Raw genomic sequence first — 20,076 nt, forward strand, 5'->3', positions numbered from 1 at the left:
ATAATAAAGACACAAATGCCATAGCCAAATGTGGCCCAAATGCAAAAAAACATTACTTCAATCAAAAAAATTGCTTCAACTGAAAAAAATTGACTTCAAAAAATCAAAAAAAAAAAAAAAAAAAAAAAAAAAAAATCCAAAGAAAAATAGCTTTCAAATGCCTTTTTTTTTTTTTAGTTTCAAATTTATTTTTGCATTCAAACACATTTTTTTTATTTTGATTGAAGTGACATTTTTTAATTGAAAATAAATATTTCGACTGAACTTTTTTTTGACTGAAGCAACTTTTTTGGATCGGATAATGAAGACCCAAATCTACCTCCATTAGGCTCAGCCCAGGTGATACAATTTTTGACTGGGGTAACTACATTGGCACGACACCGGTGGGCGTACCATATTCAATGGATGACGATCTTGGCGAAAAGTATAGCTGTCCTAAGCAGCCTGATTTAGAATTCCCCTCAAGAATAATGGGAAACAAAAAACAATCATTTTCAGCTTATTATAAATATTCTTGTAAGTTAATTTTATTGCTGACACTGCATTTTGGGGTCATCAACATGTTGTGCCCCTCCTACCCTAAAGGTTAAACTCCGCCTATGCGCCTACCAACAATTGCTAACATCATGAATATTAATGAGCAGAAGTAACGTGTAGCATGCAGTATGCTATTGGCGGCCACTGACAGCCATAGAAGTGGGAGTGGCCCGTTTTAAGTGGGAGGGGTTCATTTGTTGCCATCCTCCCAATTCAAATGGATTGGACGTCTACTAGAGATAATCTTACAGCAGAAGGATGAAGATAGCTTGTTTTTATGTTGATTAGTTGTTTTGTAGTATACCCTAGCATGATTTGCAGACCAATATATTGATAACTATTGTATCGCCATATCGTGAGATTATTATCGTGAATTTTGTATCATGTATTGTATCGTGAAGTACCAAGAGGTTCCCATCCCTACTAGTGGGTGAGTTTGGGGGGGGGGGGGCACATCACACGAGTGACACAGGCAGACACTGCTACGATGCGGGCTAACTACACATAAAATGTCACATATTGTGAACACGTGACAAAAACTATGGTGCGTTTTTGTCTCGTTCTCGTCTCGTCAGACGAAAACTGGCAGTCGTGTCGTTATGTTTCAGGCTCCAAAGACATGTTTTTAACTCGTTATCTTCTCGTCACAGTCATGAAAAATTATTCGTCGACGAAATATTTTCGCTTTAGTCATCGTTGACGAAAACAACATTGCTGCCATCCATCCCACTTACAATGAATTGGACATCTATGGCCGTCAGTAATGGCAATGAGTGCATTTTAGGGGCATTTTACCTCATTTTCTGTTGATTTTCGGCCACTTCCTGTTGATTTTTGGGGCACTTACAGGTCACTTCTTGTTGATTTTTGGTTACTGGAAAGGAAGCAACTAAAAAATACAACATGCACACAAGACACGCTCTGGTTTCAGTGACGTTGATGGCGCTACACATCCTAGCCAGTCAAAATATAGTGGATGTCTTGAGCCGTCAAAGCTAACGTAGACACTATTCTAATTGGAAAATTTTGGTAGCATTTTTAAAACAATGACACCTTTTTAAAACGATATATTGATCCTTGGCGAGAGTGTTTCAATAACCGTTTGGGTGACAAAGTATCGTGATTGGAGATGTCGCGATCGATCGTGTCCGATCGGCAAAAAAATATCGGACATGCCTTATTTTTTAAATTAAATCGTTTTTTAATTGTATTTAACGTTACAGACATAATATGTTACACTCATCCAGAGTCTTTAGTTTAGCCTTCAGGTAGGGTTATCAAATTTATCCCGATAACGGCGGTAATTAATTTTTATAAAAATGTATCACGTTATAATATTTAACGCAATTAATGCATGCGCTGCACGACCCACTCACGCATTGTCGCGCTCAATCTGTAATGGCGCCGTTTTACCTATATGGAGAGATAAAAGACAGCGTAAAATGAGTAGAAGGAATTTTGGCAGCCTTTGGAGCCTTTTTTAATTGGCTAAAGCCTTCAAATTCCTCTCCGTATAATTAGAAATATCAAGGGAAGCAATGTGGGGAAGCAAGGTAGCAATTGATCTTTTTCTTAACGTCTTATGTTATTTCCCAACGCAGAGAAGATATGTCAATTGGTAGCACGACACACACAGTCATGGTTTCATTTGGGTTGAAAGACTGCAGTATCATTTACTGAAAGCTCAACAAATACACTAGATGGCAATATTTAGTCACAATATACAAAGTCACAAGTCTTTCTATCCGTGGATCCCTCTCACAGAAAGAATGTTAATAATGTAAATGCCATCTTGAGGATTTATTGTCATAATAAACAAATACAGTACTTGTGTGCTGTATGTTGAATGTATATATTCGTCTGAGTTTTATTCATTTTTTTTCTTAATGCATTGCCAAAATGTATATGATCGGGAAAAATTATCGGGAATGATTGGAATTGAATCGGGAGCAAAAAAAAGCAATCGGATCGGGAAATATCGGGATCGGCAGATACTCAAACTAAAACGATCGGGATCGGATCGGGAGCAAAAAAAACATGATCGGAACAACCCTAATCGTGATACATCTTTTCGATGTATTGTGACAACCCAGTTATACTAGTATAGACGCAAAAAAAAAAACATGTTAAAAATGGTAATGTTTTAGTTTTTATAATGACCCAAACTTGCCCTATATAGGGTTATAGGTCAACTTTTGAATAGGTGTCTACTATATCAACCAGTCCTTGAAAGGGTTCATTAAAACATTAAAAAAAAAAGCTCTGAAGTGCCTTTTTTAGCATTAGCATGCTAGAAAAAAACGGGGCACGTTAGCTTGAAAAGAAATATCATCTGTTCTGACTTGAAATATGTGATGAAAGAGAAAAGAAAGCAGCAAAAAGTTGCTCCGAAACGAAACAACCCGAGTTGTCCGTCAACCCTCGGCGGAAGCGTGTTGACTTGATCTGCATTTTCTTTTGTTTATTGACTGTGAGCTAAAAGGAAATGCCGAATGGCTTTGTCAGTTGAAGGGTGTGAAGAGTCCAATCAGCAGAGAACCTGGATGAAGGTCAAAATACTCTACGCAAATAGCAGCAGGTGCCCGAGCTGCTGCCAAGATTGCCCAGAAAAGGGCATTCGTCTCCTCCGTGCTTCCAACTGTGCATGGGGATGAATGATTTCATATTCAAATGCTTCCTCTGACTAAATGAGACGCGATCCTAAATGGCTGCTTGGTTTTAGATCGGGGGCCTCCAACAAAGCTGGATTGAAAATAAGAGCAAATGGTATTAGCTTGAGCTATGTTAGGTTAAAAAATTCCTATGGGCAAAGTACACAGGGGTTAATTTATGTCATTTTAAAAAATTCATTACATTTTCTTCCCATTATTTCATTTGATTTTTGATTCATTTTTATTTTTTTTATTGCTCAAAGCAAAATATTCCAGGGCAAATGAACTTTTTGGGACTGATTTTTTTTTGCCCTCACAGATTTTTTGGGGTTTCATTGTTTTTGCGACCACATTTTTTGCAACCTGGTATATTGCAGTTGAATTTTTCATGACTGAATTATGTTCTCTGACTGAATTTTATTGAATCAATTTTATCGACTGATTTTTTTCCTGATTTTTTGTGATTCAATTTTTCTGCAACTGAATTTTTTTTGCAACAAATTTTATTTTAACTGAATTCAATGCGACTGAATTTTTTTGCAACCAATATTTTTTTCCCGACTGAATTTTATCTACTGATTTTTTTTTGCGTCTGATTTTTTGGGATTCAATTTTCCTGCAAGTGATTTTTTGCGACTAATTCTTTTGCAACCCAAATTTTTTTCCCGACTGATGTTTTTGTGACTGAATTTTTTCCAACTGAACTTTATCGACTGAAATTTTTTTGTGACTAATTTTTTTGTGTCTAATTTTTTGCGACTGGATTTTTTTGGGGATTCAATTCTTATGAAACTGATTTTTTGCGACTAACGTTTTTGCAACCGAGTTTAATGCGACTAAATTATTTTGTGAATGAATTTTATTGACCAAATTTTTTTGTGACTGAATCTTATCGACTGGATTCTTTGGGGATTCATTTTTTTCTGATACTGATTTTTTTCGCGACTAAAGTTTAGAGTTTAATAAGACTGAATTTCTTTGCAACCGAATTATTTTTACCGACTGAATATTTTTGCGACCACTTTTTTTTGGTAACCAATTTTAATTGTGACCGAATTTCTTTGCAACCCGATTTTTTTTGCGACTGAATTTTATTGACTGAATTTTTTGGGATTCAATTTTTTTGCGACATTTTTTTTTGTTTACGAGTAAATTTTTTTTTACTGAATTTTTTTGCCACTTACTTTTTCCTACTGATTTTTTTTTTTTTTTTTAACAAAAAATTTTTTAGTGACTGATTTTATTGACTGGATTTTTTGGGGATTCATTTTTTCTGCAACCGTTTTTTTTTTTTTTTTACGACTAAAGTGTTTTGTAACGGAGTTTAATGCGACTGAATTTCTTTGCAACCGAATTATTTTTACCGACTGAATTTTTTTAATGCAAATCATTTTTTTAGGGATTCAATTTGTCTGCAAGGGATTTTTTTGAGACTCACATTTTTTGTAATCGAGCTTAATTGCGACTGACTTTCTATGCAACCTGATTTTTTTGCGACTGAATTTTATCAAATTCAAATTTTTTTCATGAGTGAATATCATTACTGATTTTTTTTTTTGTTACTGATTTTATTTCCATTTTTTTTCCCCTGACTGATTTTTTTTTTTCGCAAGAAATTTTTTTTGTAACCGAGTTTGTTACGACTCAATTTCTTTGCAACTGAATTTTCCCCCCTACTTTTGGCGACAAAACGTTTTGAAACTGATTTTTTTCCCCAACCGATTATTTTTGCTGTTTTTTTTTTTTTTTTTTTTTTGTGGCCGAATTTTTTTTCCCACCCTTGGTCAAAAGTTCCGAGACTTTTTCCCAATCAACCGAGTGGTGACAAGTCTCAAAACATATGACCGCACTTCTACTTTAGTACACTTTGATTTTCAAAAAGATATTCTGATGAGTAAATGATGTGAATGGGATCGAAAAAAAAATGTAGGACAAAATTCATTTACTAATTTCAACTATTTTTTACCTTTAGAAACGAATGGGGATTTTTCTTCCTGGTGAAAATCCGTCAATATGTATCGAAACAAACAAAAAAAAAACCGTGAGACATATCCATAACAACGAATCATATTAAAGTTTGGATATCAGCAAAAATAGTCGGTTTGCCTTGTAAAGGCTCGATTGAGGTGAGGTTGTAAATGTTTCAGTTGAAGCCGCAATCTTTGTACTTAGAACAAAACTCTTTGTGAGACAAAGTGTGATTTAGTTTCCTAACGGTATAAAGTTTGCTCACTGAGCTGTGGCATTAACTTGTATTCTAACAAGATTAAAATATATTTGTCCTGGAGATTAGCATAGTTAAGTCTCTCCTTTTTTGCCTTTTGGGGCGGCTTTGATCAGTCTAGCGCAGGCTTGGCCCGGCCATCCGCGGCCCGGGTGTGAAATTGCTCTGATGTCATCCCCCCATTCTCCCGCTTTCAGGCCCGTAATTATATTTCCGCCACAAAGCCCCCGTCCCGTCCCGTCCCGTCCCCTTCGTTCCATATTTCGCCTTTGACTAGGAAGCGTTTTGGAGAAATGACTCAGTGGGGGATGGGGGAACTTGATGCCTCCTCTTTTGTCCCTCTTGGACATCGCTACTTGTATATGTACTTTTCTTTTCTCTGTTTGTCTGCCATTTGCCTCTTGCTAAAGCACAGGACGGGTGAAAGGACGCCAACTTTGCTCCCGAAAACACAACTTTTGCACCTCCGAAATGAACAGAAAATTGTCAAATACATTTGCTCGTGATTAAGAAAAGTTGCCATTCATTGAGAGTTTAAAATAGCGAAAAATTTGCAGACAATAATAATTGAAATACAGATAGTCCACGAGTTACGACGTACTCTATTTGCGCGATGTTGCCTTTACGACGCCAAAGTCTTGTCTGCCATTTTGTCTCCAGTCGTTTTTTTTTTTTAGTTGCATGCATCTCATAGTATCTTTTTTTTAAATTTTTTTTTACTTCATTAATATGACGTGTTCTGGTCTGAGTTGTTCAGCTTGACAGACAGCAAACAAAGCAATTGTGCTTTACTTTTTTTTTTTAAATTAGTATAATTTGCCAAACTAAAGTCCACTAGCTTAAATGCTATGAATGCTAGCAATTCTCATAGCAAATCGCTCACACCTAAATCCACAAACTGTAGCTTTAAACTTAATTACAAATGCATACACATATATATATATTAGCAGAAACAACTTACAGACTTATGAAAAACGGGAGGACAGCTATCTTTTATCCATGTCAGACGTCAGAGTCTGCTTCTCAGTCATACAAGCCAGCCAGAACCAACACTGCCAACAGAGGTCAGTGTATCCTCCATCATTTAACAAAATACAATACTTTTAGACTTTTTGGATGGTTATATTGGTGTACTTCAAGTGTTAATTCTGATTTACGTGGAAATTCGTGTTGTGTCGCCAGTGTAGGGACAACCTGTATGTGACATATTTGCAATCAGTCGTGAGTTAACTACTAAAAAAGCAACAAATTTACAAATAATTATGAACAGGGGCGTCAGTACATCTAATATAATATTGAGTCACAACAGGGCACTGGCGAGCATGCAAATTTTCTATCCATAGATAATTTTATTATAATCTATGATAAAAATTCAGAAATTGCACTTTAAACTATATAAAATCTAACCAAAATACAAGTTTCTGTAAAAAATAAATATAAAAAAGAAAAAAAAGAAAAAAAGTTTTTCAGGCCTCCGTATTCAAAATCAAAATTGAGGCATCCCTTGTCGTAAGTTAACCATAAAAATGCAAAAAATATGCGATGAATTGCGAGTTAACTATAAAAAAAAAAAGCAAAAAAAAAAAAAAAAGTAATTTGTGATTAACCTTCAGTTAACTCTAAAAAATGGGACAAATTTGCGATTAATCCTGATTTAACCGTTTAAAAATGTGACAAATTTGCAGTTACAGTGGGGCAAATAAATATTTAGTCAACGGCTAATTGTGCAAGTTCTCCCACTTGATAATATTAGAGAGGCCTGTAATTGTCAACATGGGTAAACCTCAACCATGAGAGACAGAATGTGGAAAAAGAAACAGAAAATCACATTGTTCTATTTTTAAAGAATTTATTTGCAAATCATGGTGGATAATAAGTATTTGGTCAATACCACAAGTTCATCGCAATCCTTTGTTACGTACCCTTTGTTGGCAATAACGGAGGCCAAACGTTTTCTGTAACTCTTCACAAGCTTTTCACACACTGTTTCTGGTATTTTAGCCCATTCCTCCATGCAGATCTCCTCTAGAGCAGTGATGTTTTGGGGCTGTCGTTGGCCAAAACACGGACTTTCCCTCCACAGATTTTCTATGGAGTTGAGATCTGGAGACTGGCTAGGTCACTCCAGGACCTTGAATGGGGCAGAAAAACACCCCCAAAGCATGATGTTTCCACCCCCATGCTTCACAGTGGGTATGGTGTTCTCCGGATGCAATTCAGTATTCTTTCTCCTCCAAACACGAGAACCTGTGTTTCCACCAAAAAGTTCTATTTTAGTTTCATCTGACCATAACACATTCTCCCAGTCCTTTTATGGATCATCCAAATGCTCTCTAGCGAACCGCAGACGGGCCTGGACGTATGCTTTCTTCAGCAGGGGGACACGTCTGGCAGTACAGGATTTGAGTTCCTGCCGGTGCATTGTGTTACTGATAGTAGCCTTTGTTACTGTGGTCCCAGCTATCTGTAGGTCATTCACTCGGTCCCCCTGTGTGGTTCTGGGATTTTTGCCTATCGTTCTTGTTATCATTTTGACACCACGGGGTGAGATCTTGCATGGAGCCCCAGATCGAGGGAGATTATCATTGGTCTTGGATGTCTTCCATTTTCTAATAATTGCTCCCACAGTTGATTTCTTTACACCAAGCGTTTTACCTATTGAAGATTCAGTCTTCCCAGCCTGGTGCAGGTCTACAATTTTGTCCCTGGTGTCCTTCGACAGCTCTTTGGTCTTGGCTGTAGTGGAGTTTGGAGTGTGACTGAGTTTGTGGACAGGTGTCTTTTATACCGATAATGAGTTAAAACAGGTGCCATTAATACAGGTAACGAGTGGAGCCTCGTTAGACCTGTTAGAAGAAGTTAAGACCTCTTTGACAGCCAGAAATCTTGCTTGTTTGTAAGTGACCAAATACTTATTTTCCACTCTATTTTGGAAATAAATTCTTTAAAAATCAAACACTGTGATTTTCTGTTTTTTTTTTTCCACATTCTGTCTCTCATGGTTGCGGTTTACCCATGTTGACAATTACAGGCCTCTCTAATCTTTTCAAGTAGGAGAACTTGCACAATTGGTGGTTGACTAAATACTTATTTGCTCCACTGTATTTGCACATTAACTATAAATCGTGGTCATTCAGTCCAAAGTCATGTTGTGGGGTCTAATAACAAAACATAAAATGCGACTTTGGCGTCTTCAAACAAAACAATACAACGCTCAACTCTGCGTTGATTTATAACGTACACGGCGTATGCGTGAGTGCGTGCGGTTGAAAACTATATCCATCAACGTTCCAAACCTGTTCAGAATAAGTCATTAATATATAGAGGCATAGTGATGACGTCATTGCCCATAGTGGCACGTTACGTCACTCAACATAAAAACTGCTCCAACAGTAACAAATTTGCAATTAATCGCGAGTTAACGTCAGAAGAAAATGCAAAAAAAAATCCAAATAATTGTGTGTTAACTGTTAAAAAAAAAATGGAACAAATTTGCGATTTTCGTGAGTTAACCATTAAAAAAAGAAAAGAAAAAAAAAAAAAAGGAATTAATTGCGGTTTTACTTTAAAATAAATGCAAAAACTTTCTGAGTAATCATGCGTTAACCGTTAATTTTGTTTGTTTGTTTGTTTTTTTGCAAATTTGCGATGATTGCAACTTAACCATTAAAAATCTATATAACAAATTGGCGATTAATCGCGATTCAACTTTAGAAGAAAATGCACAAAAAAAAAATTGTGAATAATCGAGTGTTAACTATTTTTTAAAAACGCAACAAATTTGAAATTAATCGCAAGTTAATTTTTAAAGAAAATGCAAAAAAATTCTGATTAATCGTGCGTTAACTGTTTAAAAAATGGAACAAATTTGCGATTATCCTGCGTTAACCATTAAAAAAAATAAGGAAGTTGCGATTAATCGAGAGTTAACTTTAAAAGAAAAATTTTTGAAAAATGTGCTTAATCGTGCGTTAACCGTTAAAAGAAAATAGAACCAATTTGCAATTATTGTTAGTTAACCATTAAAAAAAGCAACAAATTTGCGATTAATCGTGACTTTAAAAGAAAATGCAAACAATTTCTGATTAATCGTGTGTTAAACAAAAAATAAAAAATACAAAAAATGCGATCAATCATGAGTTAACTTTAAAAAATAAAGCAAAATAAATTTCTGATTGTGTGTTAACTGTTACGAAAAAAAAAATGGAACAAATTTGCGATTATCGTGAGTTAACCATTAAAAAAAAAAAGAAACAAATTTGGAATTAATTGCGAGTTTAATTTAAAAGAAAATGCAAAAACTGAGAAATCGTGCATTAACCGTTAAATGTTTTTTTTTTTTTTTTTTGCAAATTTGTGATGATTGCAACCATTAAAAAAATATATATATAACAAATTGGCGATTAATCGCAATTTATCTTTAGAAGCAAAAAAAAAAAAAAAAAAAAAAAAAAAAAAAAAAGGGAAAAATCGATTTTTAAAAAATGCAACAAATTTGCAATTGATCGCGAGTTAACGTTAAAAGAAAATGCAAAAAAATTCAGATTAATCGTGCGTTAACTTAAAAAGAAAAAATAGAATCAAATTGCAATTATCGTTAACCATTACAAGAAAGCAAGAAATTTGTGATTAATCGTGACTTGACTTTAAAAGAAAATGCAAACTATTCCCGATTAATCGTGCGTTAAACAAAAAAATATATAAAAAATACAAAAAAAATGTGATTAATCATGAGTTAAAACTAAATACATTTGATTGATTGTGCGTAAACTGTGAAAAAAAAGAAAGGAACCAATTTGCAATTATCGTAATATAACAATTAAAAAAATTAGCAACAATTTTGAAATGATCGTGAGTTAACCATTACAAAAATGGTAATTGAACTATTAAAAAATGTGACAAATTTGTGATGAGTCATTCGTTCATTCAACCTTCCTAGTCAAAATGGATTGGACGTCTAGTGGTGTCAATGGCAACTGATGAATTAAGAAGACAATAAGAACGTAAGACAGAGAAAGGTCAAAACAAGTTTGAAATCTTAACATGATTTCCCCCCCCCCACCTATTTGTGCTGTCAGCCCCCCCAAAACTAATGGTGGCTTATTTGATTCTGATCTTTGCAAGAACCCATGAATGGTACCTAAATATCTACTCCTCCCGAGATAGTTGGTGGGAAATGAGCAAGAGCGGCTGTCAGCCCTTTGTCAGCACTTTTGTAACCCTTGATCTGTCAAGTGTGCAAGCCCAGCTCGCTAACATTTCCAGACAGGCGGCTGGCTACACAAAGACTTTGTATGGGTCCTACCGTGACTTGAGCTGCAAGGAGAGAGGGATGTCTTGGCTTTAGTCCTTATTGTTCTTGCTTATTACTTTTGGAAAGTAGAAAATATTCACCCGACGCAGGCTGTTGATTTCAACCTTCACGTTATGGTTTTTCGCCCCAGTCAAATGGCAAAAACAGATGTATTTTTTTTGTATTTTATAAGTTACACAAAAGTTGTAATGAGTTTTTGTCAAAAACAGACAGCTCTGCCAAATTTGGACATCAACTTCACCATTCATTTCCAAGTAGGGAAAAAAATGAGCAAATATCAACAGGGTGACACTTAAAAAAACAACAGGAAGTAACCCAGAAATGCCAGAAAATTAACAGGATATGAGCCAAAGTGTATAGGAAGTGACACAGAAATGCCCCCCCCAAAAAAACCCAGCAGAATACAGGTAGTCCCCGGGTTACGACGTACTCGACCTAGGCCAGGGGTCCCCAAACTACGGCCCACCTCCACATTTGGTCCGGCCCCCTGAACATTTCCCCCCCCCCTCCAATAGTGTTATTTATTTTGTGGCTTTTTTCTGTGAAGAACCCAGAGAGGGTTATTTGGTTATTATCTATTTAATTGTGTTATTATTATTTATTATTATAATATATATTATTATTACGGCTGTCAAAATTATCGTGTTAACGGGCGGTAATTAATTTTTTAAAATTAATCACGTTGAAATATTTGACGCAATTAACGCACATGCCCCGCTCAAACAGATTAAAATGACAGCAGTGTCATGGCCACTTGTTACTTGTGTTTTTTGTCTCCCTCTGCTGGCGCTTTGGTGGGACTAATTTTATGGGTTGACATCAACAATTGCGAGGTACTAGTTTATTTTTTGATTGAAAATTTTACAAATTTTATTAAAACGAAAACATTTAGAGGGGTTTTAATATAAAATTTCTATAACTTGTACTAACATTTATCTTTTAAGAACTACAAGTCTTTTTATCCATGGATCGCTTTAAGAGAATGTTAATAATGTTAATGCCATCTTGTTGATTTATTGTTATAATAAACAAATACAGTACTTATGTACCGTATGTTGAATGTATCTATCCGTCTTGTGTCTTATCTTTCCATTCCAACACTAATTTACAGAAAAATATGGCATATTTTATCGATGTTTTGAATTGCGATTAATTACGATGAATTAATTTTTAAGCTGTAATTAACTCGATTAAAAATTTTAATCATTTGACAGCCCTAATTATTATAATTTTTATTTTATTTACTTTTGTTCCGTGAGGAATCCAGAAAGCGTTATTTGATTGTGGCCTTCTGAAAAACAATACATTTTTACATTTAGGCACTCCTGCAATCGTCACACTTTTTCTGTTACAAACTGACCCGGCCCCTCATCAGAGAACGGAAAAGTTATGTGGCCCTCATAGGAAAAAGTTTGGGGACCCCTGACCTACACGATTTCGACTAGGATGCCGGAGTCTCGTCCAAAAAGCCCCCACCCAAAACATGAAGTGAGCCAGAAATGTCAAAAAAATCCACAGAAAATGATCCAAAATGTACAGGAAGTGAGACTGTAATGCCCCAAAATCAACAGGGAGTTACCCAGAAATGTCCCCCCCCAAAAAAACAAACAAACAAAAAAATCAACAGTAGAGGTAGTCCCCAGGTTACGACGTACTCGACTTGCGTGATTTAAACTCTACAACGCTGGAGTCTCGTCCAGCTTATTATTATTTTTTTTTAGGGCTGTCAAAATTATCGCGTTAACGGGTGGTAATTAATTTTTTAAATTAATCACGTTAAAATATTTGACGCAATTAACGCACATGCCCTGCTCAAACAGATTAAAATGACAGCAGTGTCATGTCCATTTGTTACTTGTGTTTTTTGTCTCCCTCTGCTGGCGCTTTGGTGGGACTAATTTTATGGGTTGACATCAACAATTGCGAGGTACTAGTTTATTTTTTGATTGAAAATTTTACAAATTTTATTAAAACGAAAACATTGAGGGGTTTTAATATAAAATTTCTATAACTTGTACTAACATTTATTTTTTAAGAACTACAAGTCTTTCTATCCATGGATCGCTTTAACAGAATGTTAATGTTAATGCCATCTTGTTGATTTATTGTTATAATTAAAGATGTCCCGATCGATCGGGTCCGATCACGTCATTTTCAAAGCATCAGAATCGGCAAAAAAATATCGGACATGCCTTTTTTTTATATATATTTTTTAATTAAATCGTTTTCTAATAGTATTTAACGTTACAGACAAAATGTCTTACACTCATCCAGAGTCTTTAGTTTTGGCGTAACGGCGGTAATAATGTTAAAATATTTAACGCAATTAACGCATGCGCTGCACGACCCACTCACGCATTGTCGCGTTCAATCTATAATGGCGCCGTTTTACCTATATATAGAGCTAAAAGGCAGCGTAGAATGAGTAGAGAGAATTTTGGCAGCCTTTGGAGCCTTTTTTTAATTGGCTAAAGCCTTACAATCCCCTCTCTCAACAATTAGAAATATCCTGGGAAACAATGTGGGGAAGAAAGGTAGTAATTGATCTTTTTCTTAACACCCTATGTTATTTCTCAACGCAGAGAAGATATATCAATTGGTGCCACTACACACAGTCATGGTTGCGCTTCCCATCATGCATTTGGGCAGAACAGTTAAATGGCTACAGTATCATTTACTGAAAGCTCAACAAATACACTAGATGGCAATATTTAGTCACAATATACAAAGTCACATTTATCCTTTAAGAATTACAAGTCTTTCTATCCGTGGAGCCCTCTCACAGAAAGAATGTTAATAATGTAAATGTCATCTTGAGGATTTATTGTCATCATAATAAACAAATACAGTACTTTTGTACTGTATGTTGAATGTATATATTCGTCCGAGTTTTATTCATTTTTTTCTTAATGCATTGCCAAAATGTATATGATCGGGAAAAATTATCGGGAATGATTGGAACTGAATCGGCAGATACTCAAACTAAAACGATCGGGAGAAAAAAAACATGATCGGAACAACCCTAGTTATATTAAACCAAAACAGTACTTTTGTACAGTATGTTGAATGTATATATCCGTCTTGTGTCTTATCTTTCCATTCTGACAATAATTTACAGAAAAATATGGCATGTTTTATAGATGGTTTGAATTGCGATTAATTACGATTAATTCATTTTTAAACTGTGATTAACTCGATTAAAAATTTTAATGCTTTAACAGCCCTAATAAAAACTCATTGGAGTTTCATAGACTTATTGATACACTCCTACCGGCAAACACAGAAGAGGGTATGACAATTACCCCCGTTTTCAAAAACAATATGATTAAAACTACATGGAAGATTTGAATGCTCCAAAATCCCTTGGACAACCAAATTACCAATCTTATCAAGATGAAGTACGTCCTCTTCATCCTCCTTCATAGACAGCGTGGTGCGTTCGCAGCCTGCCTGAAATCACAAAAGCCTTTAACAACAATGTTGCTATCAAGATGAAGAAGAAAAGATCAAATCCACTTCACCTTTGATTTCTTCTTCATCGGTAAAAAAAAAATCACTGGAGTGTTTGACGAAATTCACTGGAGTAGACCGGTGGAAGCGAACGTCCTCTCCGTGTTTCGTGCACCGCTCACGCTCGGCGTAAATTCTTCGTCTTCCCTTGACAATTTGGTATGTAATTACCTCGCTTTCGCTCAAACGATAATAACATGGCAGTCCGGGTATAAAAATGGCCTCAATTTACACGTAAAATAAACAAGGAAATCATTAGTATTATGTCACACGTTTACCATTTTGTTTTCCAACCAAAATGTGTCCACCACATAATAAAGTCAAAATACACAAACCCTTCTGAAAATGAATTTTATTTTTGATATTCTTCAAATTCCCATTTCATTACAACAAAATGGATCACCCAAATTTGAACTACAAAAAAATACATCAAACACTATAACTCGTCATTAGTGTTACTGCTGCCTTTACAGTAATCTGAAACAAAAAGCAGAAAAAAAATTGCTCAATTATTCATGCGTAAATTAATTAGACAAAGTAGCACAACGACTGTGAACGTTCAAGACGAAATTGATAGAGAGCCTTAGTCGCTACACTAGCCTATACAACACAACACAACAATTTCGCAGCTGTCATAGTAAAACAACAAACATATAAAAGTTGCTCCAGCCCCAGCAGTCAAAATATGAAAAAAGTGCGGAATAGTGCTGCAACAATTAATTGATTAACTCGAGTAATTTGATTAGAAAAACCTTGCTTTGTGTGTTCGTTAAAATACTGTGACGTAATAATGGTTTGTTTTTGAAAGTGTTTGCATTTAGTTTTATTGATTTGGGTGGATACACTGCCCTCTAGTGGCAACGGTGAATATGACATAACTAGATGTGCAACAATTAATCGATTAAGAACTAATTAATCGACAACTAATATGATAACAGATTAATCGTTTAGGACCTTCTTCACCTTAAACCCGCAGCAGGGCCGAGAATCAAAAGTGGTATTTGCCATGTGGCAAAATGGATTGGCCTTTTTTTTTTTTTTTTTTGCATGCGTGTATAGCCGTCAATGGCATAATCTGACTTGGGTGTCATTTGAATGTCAATGTGCTGTAATGGTAGGTAGATGGCCAAAAATCAAAGCCACACGTTTTTCTGCCATTTAAAATGAATGGAAAATTTGGATGTGCATGGCCATCAATAGCATGGACGTGCATGGCCTGCAAAACTGCCATATACCCCCAAAAATGCTACATACCCACCAAAAAATGCCACATACCCAAAAAATGCCTCATGTCAAAATCCATTTTGCTACATGCTAAAGAAAAAATGCCACATGGCAAAATCCATTTGCCACATGGCGAAAAAAAATGCCATGGCAAAATCAGTTATACCGCATGGCAAAAAATGCCACATGGCAAAATCAATTTTGACACATGGCAAAAAAAGCCACATGGCAAAATCAAATGGCAAACAAAAAAATGCCACATAGCAAAAATCAAGTTTGTCAGCTGGCAAAAAATGCCACGTGGCAAAATCAATTTTGTCACATGGCGAAATCCATTTTGCCACATACCAAAAAATTGCCACATACATGGACGTGCATGGCCTGCAAAACTGCCATATAGACCCAAAAATGCTACATACCCACCAAAAAATGCCACATACCCAAAAAATGCCCCATGTCAAAATCCATTTTGCTACACGGTAAAGAAGAAATGCCACATGGCAAAAAAAAAAAGCCATGGCAAAATCAATTTTACCGCATGGCAAAAAATGCCACATGGCAAAATCAATTTTGACACATGGCAAAAAAAGCCACATGGCAAAATCAAATGGCAAAAAAAAAAAAAAAATGCCACATGGCAAAAATCAATTTTGCCACATGGCAAAAAATGCCACATTTTGCCACATGGCAAAAAATGCCACGTGGCAAAATCAATTTTGCCACATACCCAAAAAAATGCCACATACCAAAAAAATGCCACATGTCAAAATCCATTTTGCCACATGGCAAAGAAAAAAATGTCACATGGCAAAGAAAAAAATGTCACATGGCAGAAGCTAATATGTTTTTCCATACATTCGTAATTTAGTTTATAGATAAGTTTAGCTGTTATTTGTGGGAATACGTGTTTGAAAATTTTGTTTAAAGTATTGTTAAAAAAAGGTCAGTATTTTATAGCATTTAAGCTAGCGGATGCTTGTTTTGCAAGTTAGCCAATTGTTCTTTTGTTGTACTTAGATCCTCATTTCTTCATTTTTTAATACCGTTAGACGCTAAGATCGGGTATTATAATTTGTTTTTACATGAAATGCAATTCTGCATAGTTTGAAGAAACATTCAGTAATTTGATTCTGATTTGATTGCATTTAATGGTTTGTTTTGAAAGTGTCAGCATTTAGTTTTATTGACTTGGGTGGATACACTGCCCTCTAGTAGCAACGGTGAATATGACATAAATGATTTAACTTGGCTGATTCCAGCTGCTCTCTGTTAAGACCAACATAAGCTATTACGTTTTTTTATGCATTCATAATTTAGTTTATAGACATATTTAGCTGTGCTTTTGTGAGAACGTGTTTGAACGATTTGCTCAGAGAAAAAACTAAGTTAGCATTTTATAGTATTAAAGCTAGTGGACTAATGCAAGTTAGCCATTTGTTCTTTTGTTGTACTTATATCATAATGTGTTTTTTTTAAATACCGTTTGAGGCTAAGCTCAGGTATTTTAATTTATTTTTAAATGAAAGTGCAATTCGGCATCGTTTGAAGAAACATTCAGGAATTCTATTTTGTGTTCGCATTCTATACTCTTTTGAAAGTGCAATTTAGCAAGCCTTTTTTACGGTACGCCTCCTAAAATATAGACTGCAACGAATGAAATGTTCCTAATCCGATGACTCGATTATTCAAACTAATTAGTTGATGGATTAATCGACAACAAAATGAATCGATAGCTGCAGCCAAAGTCCGGAAAATACGTTATTCTAAATGCACTATGTACTTCTAAGTTCACGTATCAGCTAATAACGTATTAGCGAATGAATGACTACATTGTTAATGTTCAAATTGGCTAACGCTGACAGCACTAGACGTCCGATCCATTTGAAAGTGGGAGGGTTGGCAGCGAATGAACTCGCTGCCAACCCTCCCACTTTCAAATGGATGGACGTCTACAAGCAATAAATTCATTTCGATTCGCGGCAGAAGCACAATTGGACGTCTAGCACCGTTAAAGGCTTTGATGAATAAACAAAATGCTGAGCCATGTGTACTTACCTGATACATTGTTGCATAACTCCTCTTGCGCGTTCTCTGTGTTCTTGCTAAAAAGAGCAATGATCTCATCCTCCAGCTCCTCCACGATGGTTTCACACTGCCGGAAAAAAAATACACAATAAGAAGAAAGACCCAGCCTGGAAGGGCAAGTCACGTGTACATGCATACACGCACTGTATTGGCAAGTTTTGTCCATTTTTGTACACAATAGAGTACCGCTGCCACCTCATACGGCCATTTTGTTCCGTCTGTTTTCCTATTTGTAGAAATTTTGTGTTTTGACTTCGATTGAACATTCGCTAACTAAAGATTAATCCCAAATTTGTGTCATTTTTTTCATAGTTAAGTCACTATTTACCGCAAATTTGTTGCATTTTTTCCCCAATAGTTAGCTTGTTATTAATCGCAAATTTCTTGCATTGTTAAATCATTAACTCGTAATACATTGCAAATTTGTTGCATTATTTTAATTTTTAATTCACAACGATGTGCCAATTTGTTGCACGTTTTTTTTACAGGTTAACTCGGAAATAATCGCAAATTTGTTGCATATTATTAGTCGTTAGCTCGAGATTAATCACAAACTTGTTGCAATTTCAAATGGGTAAATTCACAGTTGATCAATTAAGTAATTAATTAACTCGCTATTAATCGCAAAATTGTTGCATATTGAATCGTTAACCCACGACTGACAACAAATTTGTCACATTTAAAAAAAAACAACAAAAAAAAAACACATCGTTAACTCACAATTATTACCAAATTTGTTGCATTATTTTAATCACAAACTAAAGATGAACAACACATCTGTTGGATTTTGTTTTAATTGTTAACTCGCAATTAATCGCAAATTTGTTGCATATTATTAGTCGTTAGCTCGAGATTAATCACAAACATGTTGCAATTGCAAATTGGTAAATTCACAGTTGATCAATGAAGTAATTAATTAACTCGCTATTAATCGCAAAATTGTTGCATATTGAATCGTTAACCCACGACTGATAACAAATTTGTCACATAAAAAAAAAAAAACCCAAAAAAACACATCGTTAACTCGCAATTGTTAGCAAATTTGTTGCATTATTTTAATTACTAACTAAAGATGAACAACACATTTGTTGGATTTTGTTTTAATTGTCAACTCGCAATTAATCGCAAATTTGTTGCATATTATTAGTCGTTAGCGCGAGATTAATCACAAACTTGTTGCAATTTCAAATTGGTAAATTCACAGTTGATCAATTAAATAATTAATTAACTCGCTATTAATCGCAAAATTGTTGCATATTGAATCATTAACCCACGACTGATAACAAATTTGTCACATTTAAAAAAAACAAAAAAAACCCCACATCGTTAACTCACAATTATTAGCAAATGTGTTCCATTATTTTAATCACTAACTAAAGATGACACATTTGTTGGATTTTGTTTTAATTGTTAACTCGCAATTAATTGCTAATTCGATATATTTTTTATGGGTGAAACACGGTGATATAACAAGGGTCGCGATGCAGAAATCGCAGACATCAAGGAGTGGTCGACATGTTCTTTTTCATATATTTACCCTTTTAAACGTTCTTTTTTCCCCCAAGTTTTCCTTGTTTAAATCGATTATCATCTAAAATATCTGGAAAAATGCGACAGTAACAAATAATACAATTAAGCGATAGTTATGAGGTAGATATCCGTGATTTATTTACAGACACAATTTTTTTCATTGTGACATCATTTGTTTAAAAGTTTAAAATATGCGAGTGAAAAAAAAATTTAGTCTTTTTTTTAAACTAAATATTAGACATCAATGAATGATTCTAAGCGAAATATGACGGACATTACGAATAATAAATACAATTTACCTTCTTTTTATGGCTAGGGTGAAACAAAAGTGGTTGTGCGGTGTCTGTAAACGGGGGTTTCTGGGGTAAAACGGACAAATCAAAAATAGTTCAGGGGTCTAGTTTGTCATTAAACTGCCATGGCAGCATATAGACATATTGTTCTATCAAACACAACAGTTCTTTTGTCTGTGTTTTCCGCCATATATATGAAAAAGAAGTTTAAGATAGGAGAATCTAAAGATAGTCATGGGTTTTTGACCGAGAGCCAAAACACCCAACATATGATTCCACAAAAGCCATACAGTGTGTGTTTGTGTATATATATATATATATATATATATATATATATATATATATATATATATATATATGGCGGAAAACACAGACGAGGCAGAAAAAGCAGTTTCTGCTCTTGCACGCCTCTTTAGAATAAACTGCTGTATTTTAAGCCATAAGAACTGTTGTGTTTGATAGAACAATCTGTCTTTATGCTGCCATAGCAGATTCACGGCGCAAGAGGTCCCCGAACTATTTTTAATTTGTCCGTTTTACCCTGGAAACCCCCGTTTACAGACGTCGCGCAACCGCTTTTGTTTCAACCTAGCCATGAAAAGAAGTATTCGTATCTATCATTTGAAATATCTGTCATTTTAGCTTAGAATCATAATCGATGTGTAATATATTGTTTAAAAAAAAAAAAAGAAAGAAAGAAAAAAAAAC

At 35.0% G+C, this 20,076-nt stretch overlaps 1 protein-coding gene and 1 long non-coding RNA gene across 3 annotated transcripts in view; one reads left to right on the forward strand and one right to left on the reverse strand.

Annotated features, from left to right (window-relative positions):
- LOC130929640 (uncharacterized) overlaps positions 1–20,076 on the forward strand; it is a 74,356-nt gene that overhangs the window by 33,972 nt on the left and 20,308 nt on the right. The gene's annotated exons all lie outside the window — the stretch shown is intronic.
- The window catches only part of cnpy1 (canopy FGF signaling regulator 1), a 43,875-nt gene continuing 38,370 nt past the window's right edge, over positions 14,572–20,076 (reverse strand). For both annotated transcript variants that reach the window (XM_057856974.1, XM_057856975.1), the window contains exons 5-6: positions 17,516–17,612; positions 14,572–14,713 (exon numbers count right to left, since the gene is read on the reverse strand). In XM_057856974.1, the coding sequence (XP_057712957.1) occupies positions 14,673–14,713; positions 17,516–17,612 (138 nt within the window). In that variant the 3' untranslated portion in view covers positions 14,572–14,672. The remainder of the gene's footprint in view (positions 14,714–17,515; positions 17,613–20,076) is intronic.

This window comes from Corythoichthys intestinalis, chromosome 14 (assembly GCF_030265065.1).
Source record: "Corythoichthys intestinalis isolate RoL2023-P3 chromosome 14, ASM3026506v1, whole genome shotgun sequence".
Lineage (NCBI taxonomy): Eukaryota > Metazoa > Chordata > Actinopteri > Syngnathiformes > Syngnathidae > Corythoichthys > Corythoichthys intestinalis.